At 44.0% G+C, this 26,919-nt stretch overlaps 1 protein-coding gene across 3 annotated transcripts in view; it reads right to left on the reverse strand.

The window, feature by feature from the left end:
- Positions 1-26,919, reverse strand: part of LOC147625897 (K(+) efflux antiporter 2, chloroplastic-like) — a 103,813-nt gene that overhangs the window by 25,990 nt on the left and 50,904 nt on the right. For all 3 annotated transcript variants that reach the window (XR_015268737.1, XM_086817445.1, XM_086817444.1), the window contains one exon: positions 22,604-22,732. Coding sequence is in view for 2 of the 3 variants with exons in the window: in XM_086817445.1 (XP_086673571.1) it covers positions 22,604-22,732 (129 nt within the window). In the remaining variant the exon portion in view is untranslated. The remainder of the gene's footprint in view (positions 1-22,603; positions 22,733-26,919) is intronic.

Genomic DNA, 26,919 nt, shown 5'->3' on the forward strand with positions numbered 1-26,919 from the left:
ACATGCATCTGAGCTTCGAGTTCGTGGAGCACATCCCACCGTGCCCCATGAAGCTTCTATGACGGCCCATGGAGCCCATGCAGACAGGGCTACCCCGTTGGATAAGGGGAAAAGAAAAAGAGTAGACCATGAGCCTCATGCCAGGAAGCTCAAGGAATTCAAAGCAGGTGATAAATCTGTCAAATTTGATGTCTTTCATGGTGAACACGATGCTTCTAAGGTGTTAGCGTTTGTGGCATAGTTCGACATTGCTTTTAGCGATGAGGACTTTACAGAAAAGTCAAAGGTGCGCCATGCTAGCATGTTTCTGAAAGGCACTGCTGCCCATTGGTGGATCACCGAAAAGATCACCAAGGATCCCATCTCTACTTGGAAGGAATTCAAAGATAGATTTTATGCTCAGTTCTTACCACCCAATGCAGAGCAAACTCTCACTCAAAAGTGGGATAGGCTGGAACAAAAAGATAACGAGAGTGTGCAACAGTATGTTAACAAATTTTGGAAAGTGTTGCTGGAAGTGACTCCCTTCATGCTAATCTCAGAGGAGGAAAGAAAAAGGAAGTTTCGTTCTGGATTGCAACCTGCATATAGATCGGGTATTGAATTGCACCCAAAACATACGTTGCAACAACTCACAGCTTCTGCCCTTGCTACAGAGCAATTGGTGCTCAAGATCAAGCAAGATCAAGGAGGTTCCAAGGCAAAGGACAAGGCTGCCCCAAATCAGCAAAAGGGTGGACAGCCACCTAAAAAGAACTTTCGGGAGCCTTACAAGGGTGGTAAAGCTGAAAATAACACATCCAAAGAACAGGGCCCAAGAAAGAACAAATTTGGATTAACCCCGGAGCAAAGAGAGCAATATGCTAAGGATGGAAAATGCTTTTCTTGTGGTAGCAAAGACCACATGTTTCGGCAATGCCCAGATCGCAAACCAAAGCACGAGGACAAGTACACCAAAGCAAATGTTCATGCAGTTCCTGATGTGCAAGGTAATACAGGTCATGATGCAAAAGAGCGTATGGTTTGCAAGGCTTGGGGGCAAATCAAGGATCAGCCCGCATTATTCATGTTTGATGACTGTGCAATTGACAATTTCATCTCTATGCAAATGGCAGCTGCATTGGGAATTGAGGTTGAAAGCATGGGACCTCAGATTGAAGCCGAAGCTGCATTTATTGGCAAAGAGGTGCAGGTTACCCCTTTGATTGGGAAGTTGCGTATTCATATACAGGGCTACCTTGACAATGAGCATTTCTTAGTTGCTCCTCTGAATGGATGTGATGTATTGTTGGGCAAGCCGTGGCATCATAGGCTTGAGCCCCGCAAAGACTACAAGTCAAATATGATTTCTTTTATGCATAAAGGCCGCATGCACTTTATTGATGCTGGCAAAGAAGGGGATTCCATCCCAGTTGTATCACACATCCAAATTAATAAAGCAATGAAAAAGAGTCTTTCTGCGTACTTGGTTTTTGTGCGTGATAGTCTTGTGCCAAATCATCAAAATGTGGATGCTATGTCTAATGATAGGCTGAATTTTCTTAATGCATTCAAAGACTGTTTTGCTGACTCATTGCCAGGTGAATTACCTCCCCAAAGGCCCGAAGATCACCGCATAGATCTTGTGCCAGGTAGTTCTCCACCTAACAAACCCGCATACCGAGTGAGTGCTGCACAACAAGAAGAAATTATGAAGCAGGTAAACGAGCTTTTAGAGAAAGGTTTGGTTCAGCCCAGTTCCTCACCTTACTGCTCTCCTGTGCTTCTTGTTCAAAAGAAGGACGGATCATTCCGTATGTGTGTTGACTATAGAGCTTTGAACAAGCTTACCATCAAGAACAGATTCCCAATTCCACGTATTGATGATATCTTGGATAAGCTTGATGGTTCAGCTTGCTTTAGCAGACTTGATTTGAAGAGTGGTTATCACCAGATACGCGTGGTGCCACAAGATGTCCATAAGACTGCATTCAGGACAGCCTTCGGATTATATGAATTCTTGGTAATGCCTTTTGGTCTCACCAATGCTCCTGCTACTTTTAATCGTATGATGGATAGGATATTCCGACCCCATCGCAAGTTTACAGGAGTCTTCTTTGATGATATCTTGGTTTTCTCCAAGAATGAGCAGGAACACAGAACTCATTTGGTCACAGTGTTCGAAGAGTTGCGGAAGCATAAACTTTTCGTCAATGCCAAGAAAAGTGAGTTTTTCCTTTCAGAGATTCATTATCTGGGACATATTGTATCCAAGGATGGAGTTACAATGGATCCTGCAAAGATAGAGACTATTCGGAATTGGCCCGAATTGCAAAACGTACATCAAGTACGTAGTTTTCTGGGATTATGTTCGTACTACAGGCGTTTCATAAGGCATTTCGCCATGATTGCCACTCCTCTACATGATCTCACGAAGAAGAAAACTGTTTTCAAATGGACTTCAAAGGAACAGGATGCTTTCTTGCAGCTCAAGCATGCGATCATATGTGGTCCAGTATTGATTGTTCCTGACTTGCACAAGTCATTCGTGGTTGAATGTGATGCTTGTGGTGATTGCATAGGAGCTGTCCTAAATCAAGAAGGGCATGCAGTTGCATACGAGAGCCGTCGTTTGCATGATGCTGAGCTTCATATGGATATCTATGAGAAAGAGCTCTTGGCTGTAATTCACGCCTTAAAGATTTGGAAACACTACCTTCTTGGGGCTGAATTTGTAGTCAAGACAGATCATCAAAGCTTGAGATACTTTCTATCTCAAACCAAGCTTTCAGAGAAGCAGATGAGAATGGCAAATTTTCTTTCCATGTTTCATTTTCAGATTGTGCATACTCCAGGAAAGAAAAATGTCGTGGCCGATGCACTATCTAGGAGGCCTTATATTGCTGCAGTCTCAGTGGCCTCTCATGGAGATCTATCTGCTATGAGAGATTTGTATCATTTGGATGCTGATTTTTGCCATATATGGACTGATTTGATGGCTGGTCATTCACATGCCTCTTATGTTATCAACGAGGGTTATCTCATGAAGGATAATTGCCTATGTGTGGTGAAGGATTTGCGTCCAAAGGTTATGGACGAATGTCACGCTCCACCTTATGCTGGTCATAGAGATATTATGCCTACTACTCACATGATTCAGAGGTACTTCTTTTGGCCAAGCATGCGTAAAGACATTGAGGCTTATGTGCGTGCATGTATCACTTGCCAAAAGGTGAAATTTGATAGACAAAAGCCTCCAGGTTTGCTTCAGCCATTGCCTATTCCCTCGCAACCTTGGGAAAGTATCACGATGGATTTTATTATGGATTTGCCTAGATCCCAGCATGGGAATGATGCTATTTGGACTATTGTGGACAGGTTTAGCAAGCAAGCTCACTTCTTGCCCGTCAAGAAAACCATCAAAGCTGATCATATGGTAAAGCTTTTTCTTGCTAATATTTTCAAGCATCATGGTATGCCTAAATCCATTGTTGGGGATAGAGATCCCAGGACTACAAGCCTATTTTGGAGGGCTTTGTTTGATAATATGGGTACTAAGCTTGAGTTTTCATCAGCTTATCATCCCCAAACGGATGGCCAAAGTGAAGCTGCAAATTCAGCTGTGTTGGATTTATTGAAGTGTTATGTGGCAGATCAAAAGAGTGCATGGGAGAAGTATCTTCCACTTGTTGAGTTTGCCTACAACAATACAATCCATGCTTCCACAGGAAAGGCTCCGTTTGAGATTATTTATGGCAGAGTGGTCTTGCCACCCATCCTTCGTACAAAGGATGAGATTTTTGCAGCTGATGAATATGTTCGTGACTTGGATGTTGCCTTTGGTCAGGTGCGGACAGCCATTGCAAGATCTCAGGATAAGCATAAAATGGCTGCTGACAAGCATAGAAGGGACATGGAAGTCAAAGAAGGTGATTGGGTATTGCTGAAATTTGAGAAGGCTAGGCTTCGGAAGAGGCCAGGACGAGAAGGATCATATCCTAAGCTTTCTCCTCGCTATTATGGACCTTTCAAGGTGATTCACAAAATCAATGAAGTGTCCTACAGGCTTGCTCTACCTAGTCATTGGAAGATTCACAATGCTTTTCATGTGAGTCTATTTCGGAAATATGTGGGGCCAGATCCTGATGAGCCTGTCACAGAAGATCCGCCAGAAATTGAAGAGCTTGAGGAGATCCTCCAGCCAGAACAGATTGTTTTTCACAAGGAGAGAAAGTTACCCGCAGGAAAGCTTTCCAGGAGATACCTTGTGAAGTTTAAGAATTACTTGCCTATTGATGCCAAATGGGTAAATGAAGATTACTTTGCAGATTATCCGCAATTGTTGCAGGCATATCTTGAGGCTTTTAAGTTGAGGTCAACTCTTTAGAAGCCCGGGGGGATGTCACCAATTGGCCGACCATTTGGTCCATTCCTACTTTTTGCGTCTCGTTCACTTGAGGCCAGGCCAGTGTCTCGTGTGAAGAGGCCAGTATTTTGCTGACATGGACGGGAGCCAGACTGGTGCCACCCGTGTGTTAGCAGGATGGTGTCGTATGGACGGGAGCCAGATCAGTGCCACCCGTGTATGACCTGGACTGTGTTCGATCCATGGGACTGTCACGCCATGGAAGAGCCAGTATTCGTGCCGTGTTTTACCTATGGGACTGTCACACCTAGGGAAACTCGTGCCTGGAACTGTGTCTTACCTATGGGACTGTCACTCCATAGTAAGACCAGGTTTTTATGTTTTATGTCGTGCCAGTTTTGTGCCGACAGATATTTTGTACATGTTCCATGAACGGGAGATATGTCCATGTTACTTTTTGCACATGCACACATATTTTGCATGTTTGAAACTGTTTTCGCATGACATGTATTTGTGTGTTTGCCTGCTTGACGTGTTACTTACTGAGCGGGGACGCCTGCCAGTGAGTCGTGAAGTTTGCCCTGTATTCTGACAAGTTTCAGTGCATGTGAACAGGTGGTAAGTATATGGTACATGTTGTTTATTGTTATTTTATTCTAACCCCTTTATTTTATAAGGTTAGGGGATTCACACTTATTTAAAAGTGGGCACCCCCTTTGGGCACCCACTTTGGGGCCAAGGTGGGGAGCCTCACTTTTAAGTGAGTGTGGGGGTGGGCATGGTCACCAACCCCCACTAATCCCCCACATGCATGCGTAAGTATCTCTAAGGTTAACTTCACTTGAATTTTAATTAAAAGAAATCTCTCTCTCAAGCGTGGGGACCCATCGCTTCCTTCAGGCGTTTATTTCACCAACCTGCGTTTCCTTTCTTGGAGGCGATTGTGGACTGGCTGCAGCCAAGCATGCTCTCAGGCGGCTGCTGCTGAATCCATATGTGCTTCTGCTCCTACAGCAACCAGGCGCATGCTTTTATCCATCTCTGCTGGCTGCGCCTGACTCTCTACAGGCGGCTGACCCTGTTGCTGGCTGCGCCTGCTACCCCAGGCGACTGCTGAACCTGCATCTTCACAAGGCACTGCTGCGCCTACTACCCCAGGCGACTGCTGAACCTGCATCTTCACAAGGCACTGCTGTGCCTACTTCCCCAGGCGACTGTTGAAATCTACAGAACAGGCTGCGCTTACCACTCCTTCAGGCGGCTGCTATTGCTCTCAGACGTGGGCCAGCCATCTTCACAGGGCATTGCTACGTATGTGCTGCTACAGCAAACGTGGGCCAACTTCTCTCCACACTACAGCCAAGCTTCTCCACCAAGCAGGTTCTCCTTCTTTCACAGCAGGTGGCTGTGATCTCTTGCAGTGACTCTTGTCTTGGTGGTTCACCACGAGGCAACTGCTTCTTCATCAAGGGTGGTTTCATCTTCTTCATACTTCGAGTATGGGTTTTCTATCAACCATATTCAAGTAAGTGATTTTCAGATTTGAGTAAAGTATTATATGTTTAAATCTGGTAAAAGATTCGTCCCGCTCGGCCTACACCCGTTCGGTGCCGGGTTGTCCAAGCTATATGGGCGAACCTCGGTCCAAAGGTGCTGAGATCGGGAGAGCCAGGCGTTAGTACGAGAGCGCCTGTCTGTGCGTGGTCTCGGAACACCAGTGTGGTGCTCTCCGCGGAGTCCAGTGAAAGCACAGGACCGTAGCGATTGGACCACACCAGTGGTCGTTCTGCTTCGAGTTTTCTTCATCGAAATCCGAGCCTACTTGTTTGGTACTGTTTTCATATGTACATGGACATTATCTGGTTCTCAGAACCCATGGAGCATTGTATTCATTAAATACTCCCAATAAATATATCATATATATTGAGGGGGGGGTCGGCCCGTTCCGGCCCCAGTGCTGGTGTCCATCTTTCCATTTCTGTTCATTTAAATTCAAGTTATTTTAAAGTTGTCCATTTCAAATTTGTGGTTTTAAAGTTGTGCTATTAAGCGTGTGGGTGTCCAACGGAGTCCTTCCCACTTGACGGGATCGGTTTCACGTGCACAGGGACATGGTGGACAGTGTGAATGGCATCAGGTGGGAGTGAAAATGGAAGCCCATGTGTGGAAAACCCCAAGTGTGAAGGGGGGCAAAGAGATTTTAACTTAAAAGGTTTTAAAAACCTTTAAAATCATTTTTAATGCCTTTTATGAAAGAAAACGTGGCCCATATGCTATTTTGGGGCCACGTGTGTGCTTTTCTGAAGAAGAGGGGCTGGCGGGCAGAAAAGGGGCGCCTATCTCTTGTTGAGTGTGTGCTTTTTCGCTGAGGAGGGCTGGTCGCCTGAAGATACATGGGCTGGCTTTTTCGTTGGAAAGCAGGCTGCTTGGCTGGGCGCACAGAACTGCACGCTGAACTCTCTCTCATGCTCGTGTGAAGGGCGGGGCAGGAGATACAGAGGCTACAGGTGACTCGCTGGTTCTCTTCTTGGATACACAGTTAGGCTGCAGCATCTGTGAGCAGGTACAGCTGCAGGAGAAGGAGGCGGACTGGTCAGCAGGGACTTTCCCTTGCAGGCGGCTGTAGGACAGCAGGCGCACAGAGCTGGGCGTGCTCTCTCTCTTTCCCTTGCCAACAGATGGGCTGGACTGCAGGCTTTTCCCATGTTTCTCTCTCTGTTTTTCTCTTTCTTGTGGAAGACAGTGGACAGCAGGAGGAGCAAGTGGAAGGCGGTGGACTGTTACTGTGTAGAGAGAGCCGGCTACTGTTCATTTTCTCTTCTCTTTGTCTCTCTTTTCACTGGCTTGTGACTGTTTCTCTGGCCCTTTGTGAGAGGAAGGGTTTGGCAGTTTGGAGGGTGGAAACAAGGCAAGGTTTTGGACTGTTTTGAGGGCAGTTTATGGGCTGTTTTTGCTTGGCTGCAAATTCAGCTATGTACTTGGGTTATTGGCTGCAAGTACAGGTCATTTGGTTATGTTTCTTGGCATGGGAGTGATGCAAGCTCGCATGGCTGCGTGCTCATGGAGCAGATTGTTTTCTTCCTGCTAGAAAGGAACAGTGGGACCTACAGTTATGGGCATCTCTATGTTGCCAGATGTTTCATGAGGGAACAGGTAACTAGATGTATGGAAACAGGACAGAAGTTTCAAAGGGAAACAGGCCTAAGGGTTTCATGTGGAAACAGGTCGTAGGTTTCTCGAGGAAACATGTTTTTGGGTTTCTCCAGGAGATAGGTCACATGCAGGCAGAAGGTACAGGACTGGACACATGTTTGGTACAGCCTTGCTACTGATTGGGCAGGGGACAGGGAATCCATGACAGAGATGGATAGTACCCTTGGAAGGTAGAGAGGGTTTGTACAGGTGTGTCAACTGTATGGTATGCTGTGCTGTGATACGAGTTCTCTTTTGAGAGACAGTTTGGGAGTCTGTGTTGTGATGCAGAAGCACTGGATGTGTCAGGGTGTGATGCTATTCATAGTGTGAGAGGCTATGGATGGTTGTGGCAGCCTTGATCATGGGAGAAAGCTTTTGTATGCAGACTCAATGTGAGAGAGCCTTTTGATATGAACAATGGCTGGACTTGTTTGGGGATGCCGTGTGGATTGGAAGCCATGATGCAGGTTCTTTGCAGGCTTCAGGAGTTCTATTGTGACGGCTGAGTTCCCAGCCTTATATTGTAATCAAAGCTCTTATAATCAATTAAAGAAATACCGCAAGGGGCGCCACTACGTTTTGGGGCCAATCGGTGTCCGTGTACTGTTTGCAGGAGCACTCCAGCTCCCCTTGTTTGTTTTCCTTTTCTAGGTCCTCAATGGCGTTGAAGTGTTTTATGTGCGAGTGTTTGTTTCACCGCCCGTCAGGCCGGTTGACAGCCAGTCTCAAGCACCGAGCCCACCAATGATCCTATCCTGGAGAGGAGCGGAAGATACTCGCGGCGAAGTCCAGGAAAGCAAACTGTGACATGGAATAGGTGCTCTCCCTGTTCGGCCGCTGCTAGGTTGAAAGCATGCTACCAATGTTTGAAGAAGGCCCGAGCGCCCGTGATGTCAAGGGGACTCATGGCTACAGTGAAGAGTGTTGAGTACAATGAATCTACTCTAAAGAAACCCACAGGAACAAAGTTGTCACTAGAAAATGACTCTGATAAAGTTTGAAGGACGTGTTTTGACAAGCCAAATCATCCCCTTCAAAAAAGAGCTCAACTCAAGCCAAATATGGTGTTCCAAACCTGGCCGTGGCAAGGAAACATTTGACAACACAACCAGAGATACCCAAGACCCACCTTTGAGAGTGCATTAACCAGCCTGAAAGTGAAGAAACTCATCTCGTGTAGTATAAATTTGCAATTAAAATACAGCCAATCCTTGGCCAATCTGAATTAACCATTTGTTATGCTGCAAGCATCACACAATGCACTCAATCTTTCTTGAGAAAGGTACCTGAACAACTGAAAACAGAAAATGTGTCATTGGCATCCGGCACTTGGATGCCACGTGGACATAATCTGTACAGTACAGGTGCAAGGCCTAAGGTGGTTACTTGGTCCCATGTGAGCCCTTGTCCGGGACAAGTCAGCCAAGGGTCTGCTTTAGAGCGTCATGGTAAAGTGTACAAGTCCCATACATGGTCATGGTCAGTTGTGCATGTCCCGCACATGATGTGAGTGCATGTCCCACACGTCTTTGTAACGCTCTTGAAAGATGTAGATGTGTTTCAGGCACTTATTAGGCTTGCAGCTAGGTGTGTGGGCACCAGTCTAGGTCTAGGAGTCAATAGCCATGAGTACAGTGTGTGTGAAACCATATTGGTATAATAGTAACAAAAAAACCTGTTTCTAGCTTTCTAAACCTCGAAACGGTTTTTAAAAACCTCGAAAAACCTCCAGTACAGCAGTTTCGCCCAAATTTCAGGTTTAGTTTTTTTTTCCCCTTCGATTTTTCCAAGATTTTTTTACTTTTGTTTTTCTTCCATATCCTCCTCATCACCTTCCTTCCCTCTTCTTCTCTTGCCTCCCTCCTTCCCTTTTTCATCTTTTGCTACTTCTTTCACCTCTACTCCTTCATTCTCTTCTTCTCTCCTCTTCATGTTCCTTTCTCTTCTCCTTTTCTCTTTTTCTCCTCTCTTCTTTCCCCTTTTTCTTCATACACCATCCTTCAATGTCTTAAATCTTTCCCAATTTCTACCTTCTCTTCTTCAATTGCTTAAACCATTTGTGACATCTAATCACACAAAATTGCCATAATACCTCTCCAAAATAAGGATGGTTCCCCGAGATGTGTGAGAACACACCATTTTTTCATCATTACACTATGTTTTTGGATGGCTACTATAAGTTCTTTAGGTATTTATACTTTATGAAAATTTTGATTTTTCGAAACCTCGCGGTTTCTTAGCCGAGGGTGAAACTGTGACATGTGAGGGATTGACCGTCGTAAACACAACCTTGGGCTAACTAAACTGCATTAATGATGCTTAAGAGATAGACAAATAGTGTCAATGCAATGCAGCTATATTAAATGAATGGGTTACAATGAGATCTAAATAGATCTATGATGCTGTCCTAGATGGAGATCCTTCTCGGGATGAGATGGATGGGCTGAATGCTGAAGATGAGGACTGTTCCTTGCTCCAATGCTGAGTTTATATTACACGGATGGATGGGACTTGTACACTGAACCCTCTTTGATGATGGATGTCATTCTTCCCCAGAGAATTCATGGGTAAACATGTATGCCTTGCAGATGCAAGACTACCTGCTAAGATGTCTGCTATGCAAGCCATGTGCAACCCTATATGCTGTGCAAGAATGTAGATGGATGGGTTACTAATGCATGCCTAAGGGAAAATCCCTAAGGATGGCCTGCAAGATTTTGAGAACTGGGTTTAACTGTGCGGAAGCGATTAACATGATGTCTGACTGAATGACTGATGGAATGAAAATGATCTAAGGTTGGTTACCCTGTAACGCTCTGTTACCAATGTGACATGTGAGGGATTGACCGTCGTAAACACAACCTTAAGCTAACTAAACTGCACTTAATGATGCTTAAGAGATAGACAAATAGTGTCAATGCAATGCAGCTATATTAAATGAATGGGTTACAATGAGATCTTAATAAATCTATGATGCTCTCCTAGATGGAGATCCTTCTCGGGATGAGATGGATGGGTTGAATGCTGAAGATGAGGATTGTTCCTTGCTCCAATGCTGAGGTCCACCCTTCGATGCCAGCTTCCCTCTATGTAGGAGGTAGGAATGATGAACTATATGCTGAATATGCTGCCTATGATGCTGAATATGCTGATTTGAAGACTATATGCTGGATGAACTGCTGTCCCACTGACTTTCCCTTGTCTCATGGGAAGGAAACGCTGAAGGGAATGCTTGGAACTGATGTATGCTGTCTATATGCTGAAAACGCTGATGCTCTCCTTGTTGCCTGGGAAGGAAACGCTAAGGAGATGGATGCTCAATGCGTTGCTGAACTGATATCTATGTGCTGATGATCTGAGATAATGATGGATTGAATGGATGATGATGCGCTGAACTGAGATATGCTGGACTGAAATGATGCGCTTCTATTTATATGGGAACATGGCTGCTGTTCGGCCAGTTTGCTGCAGTCGACCAGCCCCCCAGATGCTCACGACTTGTCATAAATGCCAAGAAGGCTGTCGGCTGCCCATACCATGCTCTCAGCTGGTGCTAACAGTCCTGACCAGATGCAAATGAATGCCTTATATGCTCATGATGACTAAAGTACTGATGTTGGTGCTGAAACACCCCCATATACATGCTTATGCTGATACATGCCTGAATAATCCTTAAATGTCCTAATTAATGCTTGATGATGCCATGCCACTTGTACACCTAATGGGTGTGCACATGACAGAAACCTTTCGAAACAAAACCCCAAAAACCTCAAAATGTTTCTTGTGACTATGATTTGTATGCTATCTAGCAACACCAATAAGGGAATTCTGGACCAGCTATGCCTTGAGGACAAGGTCTGGCACCTTTGGCAGCCTTCAAGGCTTGTCCAAGATCTATTGGGGACCCATAGGAGAAGCCAGCCCTAGGCGCGCAGATTTTTTTTATTTTTATTTTTCAAAGAAAGACTTCTATTAAGTATGAAAAAAACATACAACAATCACGGCTATAAGCTGGAATAGAATAGAATCACCCCAATATGTAAGGTAATCTCAACCACTGAGGAGCATCATGGTGCCATGAAAGACCTGTGGGACTAGAGGAAAAGAAAATGACATGGTCCCATTCCCGCATAAACACAACACGCTTTGCCTGTGTGGATTGAGAGGACCCCTGAATACGAGCCAAAGTAGCCATGAGAGTATGGATGATATCACCCCATATAGTGCTGATGCACTGAGACTCAAAATCAATTGCCAGTGCTTTTCTGCATGATCGGTTCCTGAAAATCTTTCTTCGGACAACCTCCCTCCCAAGTTCCCTCGTCTAGACTAGAGGATCACAACATTTATCTCCTCCCCGGCCCAGAACCACCAAGCAAGTTTCCGTACCGCCTGAGCAAGGCTATGGAAACGGAGTTCCAATCCACAAATTGCTACAATCAAGTTTCATATGTTCTAATGTGTCTCCGTTTGCAGTGCCGATCCTTTTCACCAAGAAAAAGGATGGATCCGATTACCGTGCGCTCAATAAACTAATAGAAGAGAGCAAGTTCCCGATACCTCGGATAGATTATAACTTAGAGAGGATGAATGCAGCAAAAGTTTTTTTCTCAAAACTTGACCAAAAGAGTGGGTACCATCACATACCTAGTAGAGGGGGACATACCCGAAACAACATTCACTACCTTGGCTACATCATTAGCTCTCAGAGAGCATCCGCTATGATCTCACCAAAGTGGCCAAAATATTGGATTGGGAGATCTCGATTACAGTATATGACGTGCAGTAGTTTGCTAGGTAGATTCTATCCACATCAACAAGTTTTTGACTTCTTGACAGCTCTCGCAAATCTATTCAGGGGTGTCAACACTCGTAGGCAGTGCATCCAAATGACCTAGGATGGGCTGCAAGCTTTCAAGGACCTGAGGATTGCTTTATCCAAGGCTGCTTGCCTTGTGGGATGATCCATTCCAAGTTATCACAGATGTGACTAACATCGCCAAAGGAGTTGTTTTACAGCAAAATGGTCATCCAATTACTTAAATGTCCCATAAGCTGAATTCAGCAGAGCGGAATTACTTGGTCTAAGATCTAAACTCCTTGCGGTGATCCAAGCCCCTTTAACGCTAGTAACATTGTCTTTATGGGTGCAAGTGTCTTTATAGGTACAAGTGACTTTAGAACACTTGTGCCTAGGTGCTAGGATTTTCTAGAGATAGAAAGAAGAGTGTGACAAAATCACACATACAGCACACACAAGAACCCTAAACTACTATTGTGTTTTATGTACAAGCTAGAAATAACACAACTAAATTCAAGTACAAGACGTGGCTGAGAATGAAGGCATCAAATCATAGACCTTTGACCTACTATACACTTCTGGCTAGCACTTCAGCTACAGAGAAACACTCTGTGAAGACCAACACTAAGAAAAGCAGATAAATATGACGATTTGGCTACCCGTGTATATATATATATGTATGTATTTATGTATGTATGTATGTATGTATGTATGTATGTATAACGAGGGGGTGCCAGATAATGGGTGGGACCTGTGTCGGATGATATGTATATATATATGTATATATGTATATATGTGTATATATATATGTACATAAATATGTACATATATGTGTACATAAATATGTATGTATATATGTACATAAATATGTGTACATATATATATATATATATATATATGTACATATGTATATATATGTACATATATATACATATGTACATATATATACATATGTACATATATGTATATATATGTACATATATATACATATATATACATATGTACATATATATACATATGTACATATATGTACATATATATATATATGTACATATATATGTGTACATATATATATATATGTACATATATATGTACATATATATGTATGTACACATATGTATGTACACATATATATGTATATATGTACATATATATGTACATATATATATGTATATATATGTACATATATATATATATACATATATATATGCACATATATACGTACATATATATATATATACATATATATATGCACATATATATATGTATATATATGTATATATATATGTGCATATATATATATGTATATATATATGCACATATATATATACATATATATATATGTATATATATATGCACATATATATATACATATATATACATATATATATATGCACATATATATATACATATATATACATATATATATGTGCATATATATATGCATATATATATATACATACATACATACATACATACATACATACATACATACATATATATATATATATATATATGTACATCTATATATATATGTACATATATGTGTACACACACATATATATATATATGTATATATATATATATATGTACATATATATATATGTACATATATATATATATGTACATATATATATATGTACATATATATATATGTACATATATATATATATGTACATATATATATATGTATGTACATATATATATATGTATGTACATATATATATATGTACATATATATATATGTTCATCTATATATATATGTACATATATGTGTACACACACACACATATATATATATATATGTGTGTGTACATACATATATATGTATGTACATACATATATATGTATGTACATACATATATATGTGTACACACACACACACATATATATGTATACATATATATATATGTACATATATATATATGTACATATATATATATGTACATATATGTGTACACACACACATATATATATATATATATGTGTGTGTGTACATACATATATATGTGTACACACACACACACACACACATATATATATATATGTATATATGTACATATATATATCTATATATATATATATATATACATATATGCACCAATGCTCCTAGTTGGCCAATAGTATTTCTCTCGGTAACTTGTATCCAACTGTGCCCTGAATACTCGTAGGTGTGTCACATTCTCCCCTACTTGCATGGCAATTGTCCTCAGCTACATGGTGTCCATATAGAGTGCCCTTCCACAAAAGGAAAAGATAAAAAGCTCATCCAAGATACCCAAGATCCCAAACACTGTGAGATCACTTTGTATCCACTACGAAGGCTCACATTCCATCCTCGTCTCGCGTCAGCACAAAGACTTGCAAAGAAACCGTGGATGACCAACTTCCACCGGATCGAGCACTTTTCGTCTGCCCAACTATCCATGGAAATACACTGCAAACCACTGAGTATCCTCCCGTAGCCCACGAGAAGAACACTCGAGAGAATGGCCAAGAAAAACTCCGCTATCCAAACTCCAACCACTAATGCATCGGCTCAGATGGAGCACAAGAACTGCTTGCACCGGCTCCAATGCACCCTGAAAGAAGAAAGCAGATCCAAGAACAATATTCTTCAAAAACGCTGCACCAAATCTGTATCTGCTCGGCACTCGTATATCGAAACCACCCATGTCCTCTAGAACACACTCCAAGTAATACATCTATTGATACACCAAAGTCAAAACCCCGGTTGTTGTCGATACACTCTCCAAGAAATCTGTGTACTATGAAGATACACCAACTCGCTTGTAGGACAGCTGGGGTTAGGCTTACACAGGCCAGCTATGGAGGCTGAAACTCCATGGTGGAGTAGAGAGAGAGAGAGAGAGAAACTCATTGTTCCAGAGAGAATATATCCGCACGACGCAAAGTGATGTGACTTGCTTGATTTAAAATGAACAAGCCCATGTATATAAAGGCCTTTCCTAACACCAAACCATTTGACCTTATTTAATGCATGCTTATCCACCCTAAGAGGCAATTCACATGTAAACACACACATACAGTTAACTCTCTATAAGAGAGTGTACACACACACACACATGAAGCTCTGATTTCCCAACAAACTCCCCTTCGGAGCAAAGATGATGTCGTATGAAGCAGCCTTCATATTGATTTGGGCTCACTTGCACCATGATCAACACGAAAAATCACCTATGTGGGGAACTGATAGTGGGGGTACGCAGTGATGGCCCTCCAGAGGCGATGGTAGGGGTGGCTGCAGGGATGGCGGTGGCCACCCTCGAGAATGTCTCCTGAGCAACTGATGGAGGGAAAGAGATGATGTGGGTGGGGAAACAGGAGAGGTGGAGAAGGAAGAAACAGATGATGTCGAGGATGGAGTGGTGGAGAGGGAAGAAACAGGTGATGTCAAGGATGAAGAAACAGCTGAAGTCAAGGATGGAGTGGTGGAGAGGGAAGAAACAACTAATGTCGAGGATGAAGAAACAGCTGAAGTCGAGGGTGGTGCGCGTAGAGACGATGGTAGGGGTGGCTGCAGGGATGGTAGCGGCCACCATCTAGGATGTCTCCCAAGCAACTGATGCAGGAAAAGAGATGATGTGGATGGGGAAACAGGAGAGGTGGAGAAGGAAGAAATAGCTGATGTCGAGGATGGAGTGGTGGAGAGGGAAGAAACAGGTGATGTCGAGGATGAAGAAATAGTTGAAGTCGAGGATGGAGTTGTGGAGAGGGAAGAAACAACTGATGTCGAGGATGAAGAAACAGCTAAAGTCGAGGGTGGTGCGTGTTGGGATGGCGCAAGGCTGCTGATAGTGGGCATAGGTGGAATGGGTGGAGGGTCTGGGGAAGCCCTGAAATGGTTGGGGGTCAAAAAAGTTGATGGTGAAGGGGGTGGTGTGAGATTGAGGCAGGAAGAGGAAAAGGGCAAATGGAAACAGGGGAAGAAGATGGAGTCTGGGCGGGGTGGGGGCGAGAGCAGGTGGTTGAGGGGGTGGGTTGGAAGTGGACGTTACAGCCTCGTCCTCAGAGAGAATATACTCGCTATCGGAGGAGGACGTGGATGATGAGGAATCAGAGGAAATCAAAGAGGGGGTGGGATAAATTTCCTTTGAAGCTAGGGTGGCTGGAACGGCCGATGTAAGAGGCGGAGACAGTGATGCAATAGAGCCAATGCCAGATGGAGGTGAGGTGGAGCCACCTGCCGAGGGTGTGGGCCCAAGTACCTGGGGTTGTAGTGTGGTAGAGGCACTTTCCACTGCTCACCGTCCTCGGTGAGGAGATAAAAAAGAAATGGCCTCAAAGAAGCGAGCATGCTGGTGAAAATAAATAAATAAAGTCTCTTTTCTTCTTTTCTTTTCTTTTCTCGTCTCCTTTTTTTTCATTTTTTTTCCCCCTTTTTTTTTTTTGAGATTCGGCATAGTCCTCGAGAAAAAAGGATCCTCATCTTGTGCAGAGAGTTCCCCATAAGAGCAGAATGCCGGATTTTCAAGGAGGCATTTATCAGTAGGCAGTTGAAGTAATTACTCAGATTCACCCTTCAGAAGTTCCAAGAATTCAAACTTCAAAGGCTGATGAGTCCAAGAGCCTTCAAAACGAGATCTTTCTGCATGAGCCCTCCCCAAGGTATGTGCTCCTAAGAGGGCAACAATATCCTTGTTGAACATACACATTCAATAAAAAATATCCCACAAATGCTGAGGCTTGTCTTGGCATCTGGAAGTCGTGATAGGTCTCCACTGGCCAATCAATGTCTTATCCCCACTCTTAGGAATAAGATAAATAAGCCCCTCAGTGAGAGAAGAAGGCGTAGAGCCTGTGTCCCACATCTCCTGCAGAGCCGATGTGATCTCAGCCCCAATCTCATCCCAAAAAGTAATGAAAAAAACAGGGGAGAGGGAATCCTCCCCTGGACACTTACCCATGAGGTAAGGCATGAAGAGCATGACTGAACTCTTGCATAAAGAAAGGGGCATCCGGAGCGGCACACATCTCCTTAGTGATCAAATGTGGCAATGCACTAAGAAGCTAGCGATAGAAATCGGTGGCAATTTGTCTAACCATAAGAGGATCTTAGTGAAGAGTGCCATGTGAATCCTGCAACTGCCTGACACTATCTCTGGCATGAGATGGGCCATAAGTAGCAAAGAAATGTTTGTTACATCTGCCACCCATCTGTGTCCAAAAGGATTCCTGGTAGAATTTCCTATCTTTAGGAGATGTCATTGGAGTGTTAGTCGGTGCTGTCAGTGCCTTCAATGCGGCTGCATGCACCTCTTTGTGTCAACATCTCCGCTTTTGATGGTCCTAAATGCCTCGCGCTCCGTTGACTCACTATGACAGTGTGGTAGTGTTACACTGTTACAATGTGGCGGTGACACTATCACATTGTTGTGGAATGGCGGTGTGACACTGTCATACTGTTGAGGCATTCCGTCAGTGTGGGCACCGGCACCCTTGGTGGCTACACATCCACAAATTGCTCATATCTGCTCTGACCATCGGAGAGTCCTTGGGAGCATCAATAAAAGCCTCTAGAAACGAGCGAGATAGTTGGTTATCGATTTGCCATGTTTCTGCATAAAACGCTTTTCTTTAATTGACGCTGATAATCTACGAGAATAAACTGCTTCAAGCACCCCTTGTGGCAGTCATCCCAACGAGTCACGGAGTGGTGCCTAAGGTTGTGGCAGACAACCATCAATGATGCGAATGACGTCCCTCCTCTCGACTACGTGCACATGTACAATGATGACTATTAGATTGGGAGAAATGTTCATCCAGTACATCCTTGCCTGCATCAAAAGGAGTGAAAAATCCTTATCCTAAAAGTTTTGCCACTTCCTCCTCGTGGAATCATCCAACACTTGCTCTGAAGAACGGGCCCTTGTAGATTCTAGATCCAGAATACTTGGTGCTCGAGATGCTGACATCCTATGAAGACGAACAGATATAGCCCCTATTTTAGCTACCTGTGTGTCCATGGATATCTTCATGCTAACAAACAAATCAGTGAGTTGTGAATCCATGATAAATATCGAGTGATCAAGGACCAAGTGAGAGATTTCAGCCCTACGCGATGACTTAAAGGTTTAGGGGGCAGGGACACACAACATACCCCAATTAAACCAAGTGCAATGAATAGAACCCAAATATTCACTTTCCCCAAACCCAAACTTGTGCACTCTTGGAATCTAAGTGCTCTGCCCTACCCAAGTAGTCAACGCACACAAGTGCCAAAAAAGAGAAAAAAATGCAGGTTTCCTCTACTCTAATACCAACTATAGAAGACTTGTGCCTATGTGATAAGGTTTTCTAGAGATAGAAGAGTGCAATGAAATCACACATACAACACACACAAGAGTCCTAAACCACTGCTCTGTATTATGTAAAAGGAAGAAGGAATACAATTGAAACTCAAGTACAACATGTGGCTGAGAATGAAGATATCATATCACAACCTGATGACCTACTGAACACTCCTAGCTAGCACTTCGCTTATAGAGAGATGCTCTCTGAAGTCCAACTTTGAGGAAAGCAGATGAACATGACGATTTGGCTACCCACGTATATATATGTACCAATGCTCCTAGTTGGCCAGTAGTATTTCTCTCAGGCACCTGTACTCTTCTGCCACATCATCACCGCCACATTACACTACAACATGGCAGTGCCACATGTCACCTGCATTGTGTGAATCTGCTTGGCAGCTATCTGATGTCCGGCTGTCCCCTGCATACTCGTAGGTGTGTCACATGACAGACCTTATCAAGACATATCTATGGATTTTGTGAAAACTTTGCCTCTTGGTCAAGGTAAGCATAACACACAATGTCTCAGGATAGTTGATCGTTTTAGCAAATTTGCTATGATGACTCCTTGCGCAAGGCTAATGTAATTGCCAAGGACCTTGCCAAGCTTTTTCTCCGGCATTAGTACCCGATCGGTGGCATTCCTAGGACAATAGTATTAGACTGTGATGCCATGTTCACAAGTCATTTTTGGAGGGCATTGTTGGATAATTTTGGGACTAAGTGAATTTTTCCGGTGCATTTCACCCTCAGCCGGATGGCCATACAAAGATTTACAATCGATTGACCTTCGATGTGCTGAAGTGCTATGTCCATGACCAGTAAGGTAAGTGGGAACATTATTTGCCTTGGTTCAAGCAATGCTCAATGATTCTTTTTCTTATGCTATTGGCAGGACTCCATATGAGGCAGCTTTTGGAGGACGGTTGTTCCAGTCATTATTGAACAGGACATCTTTAGTGCATGAAGCAAACCAAGTGACAGAGTCTTACCAGGAGATCTTAGAATCTGTGAAAGACAAGTTGGTCAAAGTGGAAGAGGCATATACTCACCAAGACAACAGGGATAGAAGGGATGTGAAATTCTCTAAAGGGGAAAGGGTTTATCTCAAGATTATGAAGCAAATTTTGAAACAGGTGGGCAAGCACTTCCCAAAGTTATCATTTCAGAGCTTCGGACCTTTTCCCATCATCAAGAATATCAATTACGTGTCCATGAAGTTGAAGTAACCTTCTTCCAATTGGACTATGCATGATATGTTTCATGTTAGGAGGCTGAAGCACTATGCCAAACCTCTTCCCTCAGATGTCCAAGATGAACCAGAACCCAACATCATCAAGGAAACATAAGTGCTGGTTCCATAACATATCCTTTTGCACCATTTTAAGAATGGCTCTAGCCGTAGCAAGTGTCAAGTTCTAACAAAGGTTCAGAACCGAGGGACGCACGAGGTAGTACAACTTGACAAGAGTTTCTTTCAAGACTATCCAGCATTATTGATAAACTATTTGGAGGCTATGTAGCTTCATCAAGTTGAGCAAAAGGATGTCATGTGCATCCCGCACTTGGATGCCACGTGGACATTTTTGTACAGTATAGGTGCAAGGCCTATGGTGGTGGTTACCTGGTCCCATGTGAGCCTTGTCCGGGACAAGTCAACTAGGGATCCACTGTAGATCGTCATGGTCAGGTGTACATGTCCCTATATGGTCATGGTCCTTTGGCATGTCCCGCACATGATGTTAGTGCAGGTCCCTCACATCTTTGTAACCCTCTAGAATGATGTAGATGTGGGCTTGCAGCAAGGTGTACGGGCACTAATCTAGGTCTTGGAGTCAGTAGCCAGGAGTACAGTGAGTCTGAACCCATATTGATATGGTAACTAGCAAAGCCAATAAAGATTGTGGACCAGCTATGGCTTGAGGACAAGTTGTGGCAACTTGGGCAGCTTTCAAGGCTTGCCCAAGACCCATTGGGGACCCACAAGAGCAACCAGCCCTAGGCGCCCAGATTTAGGGGACCACACATGAGAAAATGCATCATTAAACGATTATTTTGTTCTTTTTTTTTGCTGGTCAGCCAGTCGGCCTCTTTGGGACAGCTGCATACCCCGACATATAGATCACTCTAGCCCTTGGGTCATTCATCAGAAATTTCTACAAGTTAGTGAGGCTTGTGCATAGCCGAATGCAAGGTAGAGGTCTTGATACAGGGTGGCCAGCAGCGTTTCTACAAACGCAGCAAGAAGGCCTCCTAGTCGTCATCTACAGGCTATTTACAGTCACACAGACAGTCCTTTACACATTCAGCTACAAAGCAAATGCACCATTCATGGTGCGGGCCCTTCAGAGGGTATTTGGGACCCAATACTGTGTTTTCTCTTCCTCTCTCTCTGCACTCTATCCACTTCATATTAAACTATTCATCGTCAAGATTGAAGGTGCTGAATTCCATTAATCAAAGTACAATCCTTGTCTATAAGCTTCTGCATGTAACATACAACCCAAGTATAATCCTTGTCTGTAAGCTTCTGCATGTAACATACGACCTAAAATCGTCCAAAATCCAACAAGCAATGAGAAAAAGTTATTAATATACGCCAATGAGGTGATAGTCCAAGTGGTGAAGGTCTTTGCCTAGGACCAGGAGGTCCTAGGTTCGAAACCCCACAACATGCTTCCTCGGCGGCATCGCGTACGGGTGGTGAAAAATGGCAACTACGGGAGGGTCTTGGGAATAAAGCTAGTCGGAAAAAAAGAAAGTTCTTAATATGCAATGCGTGTTGACTTTGGCTCAAATCAAAACAAATAGAAGCCGCAATTTTCAAAAGTTGAAAGAGATAATTATGCCATGTCATCATATCACAATTTCAAAAGTTGAAAGAGATAACTGTCACCATGTCACAATATCAACATGCATAGTAAGTAACTGTGGGATTCTAGGCTGTAGGTGTGTGGTATTATGAACCAAAATAGACACGTACATGCCCTAAATTTGTGAATCTTCATATGGCACTGGTCAAACATATTAAGCCATTTTTCACTACTAGCATACAAATTTCAAGCATGCATACACCGTAATACTCCCTTTCTTATTGGTGCTGATGCCATGTTACTAGCATACATGCAAAATGGTAATCCTTTTATGCACCTGTGGGTGTGGAGTTTGCATTGTCTAAACACCATGTTTATGCAACTATGCAAAAGCCCTGGATTCAAAACAAGTCTTGGAATTGTTGCCATATTTTTTTGCTTGATACGTAATGTTAAGAAACAACACACATATTTCCACATGTTCCTTCACTGTAGCCTGACATCTTTACACATGTAGCAAATATTCAAAAGGTTTTTTTTTCTACTGTTGGGAAAATGTTTGATTATTGATATTTCTTATATTCTTTTGACATTTGGTAAGCCATAGTAGGGACTCCTTCACAAGTACTCCATCAGGCTCACTAGGTTAAATCATTCTAAGATAGAAGCACATGAGAGTGGTGGGCTCTTGGCTGAAATAGGGAATGGGAAAGCTGAGGGTAGAAGTTTGGGTTCCATGTCACTTTTTGTGAAGGTGTCCCAAGTGTGACCAGGCTGTCTAGGCAGACGACATCTTTTTGCATAAGGTATCTGTGAGTTGGCAAGAGTGGTGGGCCCTCAGCGAGGGCAGGGGGAAGCTGTTGTGAAGATGAAAGTGAGCAGACCTGTTAATTTTTCCCAACTGGAGTTCTTAATATCAGCAGCACACTGTGTCCAACAATGAAGGGTGCCTAAGGTTTACCACATTGTATCTTGGTCCTAATCTAGAAGAGGTCTCGAAAGTATTGGAGGCCCTTGAAATTACAGAAAATAATCTTGCAGATGCATCAAACATGCGCATCTTGCCTTCTTCTAGAAGGAAAAAAATGGACCCAATTGCTTCTCATAAATGCTTGTCATTCAGAATAAAACTTACAGTCATGAAAAATAGACCCAGTAGCAAGCCACGGTATGGTGCAATGTCAGATTCCACCTGCAGAGCAAACTCGGTCTCTGCCAGTAGCAACCCAGCCAAGAAAGCTCCTAGAGCCATAGAAAGACCAGCCTGTGAAAGGGTTCAGTACAACATCAAAAATAATTAGGCAAGAGCATCCTTTCAGAAAAACATCAAATTTAAAGACGTGCAACCTTGACTTCAACAAAAGATGACACAGACGCACAAGTTAAAAACCAACACGAAACATATAAAAAGTTGCGAATGCTTGTATATTCATAGATGTTCACGTTAAGCTGTCTCCAAGAATACAATTCAAAAACAAAAACGAGCTCTCTCTCTCTCTCTCTCTCTCTCTCTCTCTCTCTCTCTCTCTCTCTCATCAGCTCATCAGCTCCAGATCCAAGACATGCTCCACCGCCATCGAGGTACCTTTCCACGTGACATAGCTGAGGGAGACCTCTCGGCCATACTCGTCAACCCCATGCTTGACATTTTGGAGGGTGGTATACCATCTACTCGGAGCTGATGTTGCTCCCACGTTTTTATGTTCTTAGTATTCCATGACGAGTTTCCATGGACAGTTTTGTATCACCCAGTGAGACAGCTATATTTATGTTTTCATTCTGTTTTATTTTCCATTCCATGATGAGATATGCCATGGACATTATTGTACCACTTTGGTCTCATAGGTCCATTGGGTCTTTAGTAGACGCTTAATATATCTTTCTTTCTTTCTTTCTTTCCCTCTCTCTTGCTCTAGCGGTGGCGATGAGCCTATGCCCCCTTGCTCGCACTTCGCGCCGCTGGCGTTAGTACGCGCTGCCCTCTGCTTGTGCACCGTTTGCCAATTTCGCGCCCGCGGCGCCATGCGCACCCAACTTCACTGCCTGCCCCTGTGCAACCCACATCCGTTGCACTGCTCACTCCGCCTCCCTATGCCCGGCGCTGCAGACTAAAAATGTGCTGCTCTCTTTGCCTCTCTGTGCCCGGCGCTGCAGACTGAAAACATGTCTCAATCCCAGGAGGGAGAACAGCATGGTGAAACCATCTTTCACACCCCCACAAAGGCACCAAATGCCTACCGTAGAAGAATGAGGGAAGGGATCATGTCCCCTGCAGGGCTCACAAGGCTTGCGAAGATGGCCCGACGAGATGAGGCCCTTTATGAGGAGATACATCTGCATATAAGGACAGAGATGAGCACCATGCGACAGGAGCTTGAAAAGGAATGGACTGATAAGATGCATGCCCAAAAGAAAGTGATATACGAAACGCTGAAGGAAGAGATGTATGCCCAATTGAAGGGAGAAATGCAAGCCCAAGTACGGGTTGAGTAGAATTAGCCCAAGCTTTGATGTACACGGCAATGAAAAAAGAGATGCAAAAATGGAAGGATGACATGCTCCGGGAGATCAGCACAACGGTTGCATCGTACGAAGGCACCTTGAAGACATGTATGGCTGACCACGAAAAAGACATCACAGAAATGCAAAACACTTTGGAATCATGTAAGGCAAAAGTGGCTGCAAGTGAGAAGGAAATGCATTCATGGGCTGAAATTGCCAGCGCCACAAAGAAACAAATTGAGGAAGTAAGCCCATGGATTGTAGTAAAGAAGCAAAAGGATACACCAGTCAATAAAGTAGAGGTGATAAATGCTGCATTGGAAGAGGAAGCGAAGAGACGGGCACGTGCCTCACATGTATGCGTAGTTGGTTGGGAAGATAAGGGGAATCCCCAAGAGGATGCAAAAGCTCTTGCAACAAAAATTGGAGCCACTGATGTACCCATTGTTGGAGCATGGCAAGTAGGCAGAGATGAAAACAAGGCGAAGATATTGATCATCAGGTTTGGTGACTTGGAGAAGGCGGCCTTCCTCTCCATAAGGATGGCCCTTAAGGGGGAAAAGATTTATTTGGATGAGGACCTTACACCGGCACAAGTAGCACACCGGAAGGAACACATGCTGCATATGCTTGAGGCAAGGAAAGAGGGAAAATGGGCGGTATACAGAGATGGCCGAGTCATCATTACGGAGAGGAGGCCCGCCTGACGGTGCGCAACCTATGAGACCTTGCAATTCACAGTGTGGAATTGCAATGGAGCCCTTAGAACAGATGCAGGATACTTTGAGGATATTTTCAAACACAGTGATATTGCTATGTATGTGGAGACCCATTAGTGCACAAACAAGAGGCTTCTTGAGGTGCAAGGTTATAGGTGGGAATCAATGTTCCGCCCTCAACCACGCACAGTGGGAGGTACGAGAGGATCTGGAGGAGTGGCAGTACTCTTCAGGGAGGAGCTTCGTGACAGAATACATGTGGTACATAGAGATGCAGATGCGAGGTACATGTGGATCCAAGTATGCAGAGAGGGGCTCTGCGACCTATATGCGGCGGTATGCTACTTTCCCCTAGCCAACTCCAGGTTTGCACCATCAGGAGAGTCGCCCTATACGCCACTATATGATGATATCATGAGGTTTGCCAGCATGGGAATCCCAACATATTACTATTGGGAGACTTTAATGCACGTACAGGCACAGAGCAGACAAAGCTGTATGATACTCATGAGGCTATGTACCGGGAAATCACGACAGAGGATGTAGGGTTGTAGAGATCAGCACATGATGAGGGGGAGATTACAGATTATGGCAAGCATTTTATCACACTCAGGAGTGCTCATGGGTTGGTCATATACAATGGCCTATCAAGATGGCTGTGCTGGAACTCTAAAGGGGGAGCGAGCACAGTGGACTACTTGATGGGATCTCTTTCATTGATACCTCATGTGCGGGATTTCACGATTTCCAATCGGCTCATTGGCAGTGCAGCCGATCATGCATTCCTGAGTTTCACACTAGTAGATAGATCCCCAAGAGATGGGCCAGCCACTCATCTACCTAGGTACCCGAGATATCAGTTTACACGTGAGACAGCTGGGGTTTACCAAGATGCAGTATCTGATGGCTTGTTTTCTTTAGACCTGCATAGCCTTCTGGACGAGATTACGAGAGGATTGGCAGGTGTACTACATGCATCCGCCTTATATGCGTTTCCCTGCACTATGATCCCTTCCACCCCTCCCCGCAGCACTGCCCCACAGAACAGTTGGTATGATGATCAGTGTCGTGAGACACAGGCACAGTTACAACGTGAGATTGCCATTGGGATTCACACACATAGACAGGCCAGGATGATCTTTCGACGCCTTGTGCGGAGGAAGAAACGAGCCTACCTGGCTAAGTTAGAGGAGGAGATCTACCAACTCTTCCTTGGGAAGGATAGCAAGAGGGCATGGAAGATGTTTCAAGAGAGACAACCTAGTACTCCGATTACTACACCTGAGGCATGGCATGCGTATGCTAGAGAGCTATATGATGCACCACGACAACCCCCCACCCCCCCTCCACTGGGAGCTAGACCGGCTAGCAGCACCTTTTTTACTATGCGGATGGTGCTAGATGCGATACACAGGTTACAGAATGGAAAGGCACAGGATCGTGATGGGTTAGTTGGATGCGATACTTTGGCTCCGCAGATTGTACATGTGTTTAATGTCATTTGTGAGGGTTTCCCGGCAAGCTGGACAGAGCATACCATTGAACCACTCTTTAAGAGTGGGGACCCCATGGTACCAGGCAACTATAGGACGATCATGATTGGTCATTACTTGGCCAAACCATATGGCTCTATATTGGAGTCGGAGCTGAGCCGCTGGGCAAAGAGGCATGGTCACCGAGCACAGGGACAAGCCGGCTTCAAGAGAGGATTTACTACCTTGGATCACATAGTGACACTTCGGGCACTTATTGAAGAGGGCAGGGCACAGAAGAGAAGGATATACTGTTGCTTTGTGGACTTACGCAAAGCCTTTGATACCGTACCACGTGCTAGGCTTATGCACAGATTGCATGATATTGAGGTACCTCAAGATATGCAATGGGGGATATATGCTTTGTATGAGTATGTGACAGGCAGAGTCCGAGCTCCAAGTGGACTATCCGATATGGTGACCAGCGCGATAGGGGTGAAGCAGGGATGCCCGCTATCACCCACCCTCTTTGGACTGTACATGGATGTGGTCTCCAATTATGTAGACAGATTGGGAGGCCCAGGGGCATGCCTGGCGGGGGTGTTGATACCCATCTTGTTATATGGAGATGATATTGTTCTAATCTCAGACTCTCCGGAGGGATTACAAAGACATTTGGATGCATTACAGGCATTCTGTGCAGATAGAGATCTGACAGTGAACCTTGGGAAAAACAACGTTATGGTGTTTAACACCAC

Source organism: Cibotium barometz, chromosome 23, assembly GCF_041138505.1.
Source record: "Cibotium barometz isolate CiBa-2024 chromosome 23, ASM4113850v1, whole genome shotgun sequence".
NCBI lineage: Eukaryota > Viridiplantae > Streptophyta > Polypodiopsida > Cyatheales > Cibotiaceae > Cibotium > Cibotium barometz.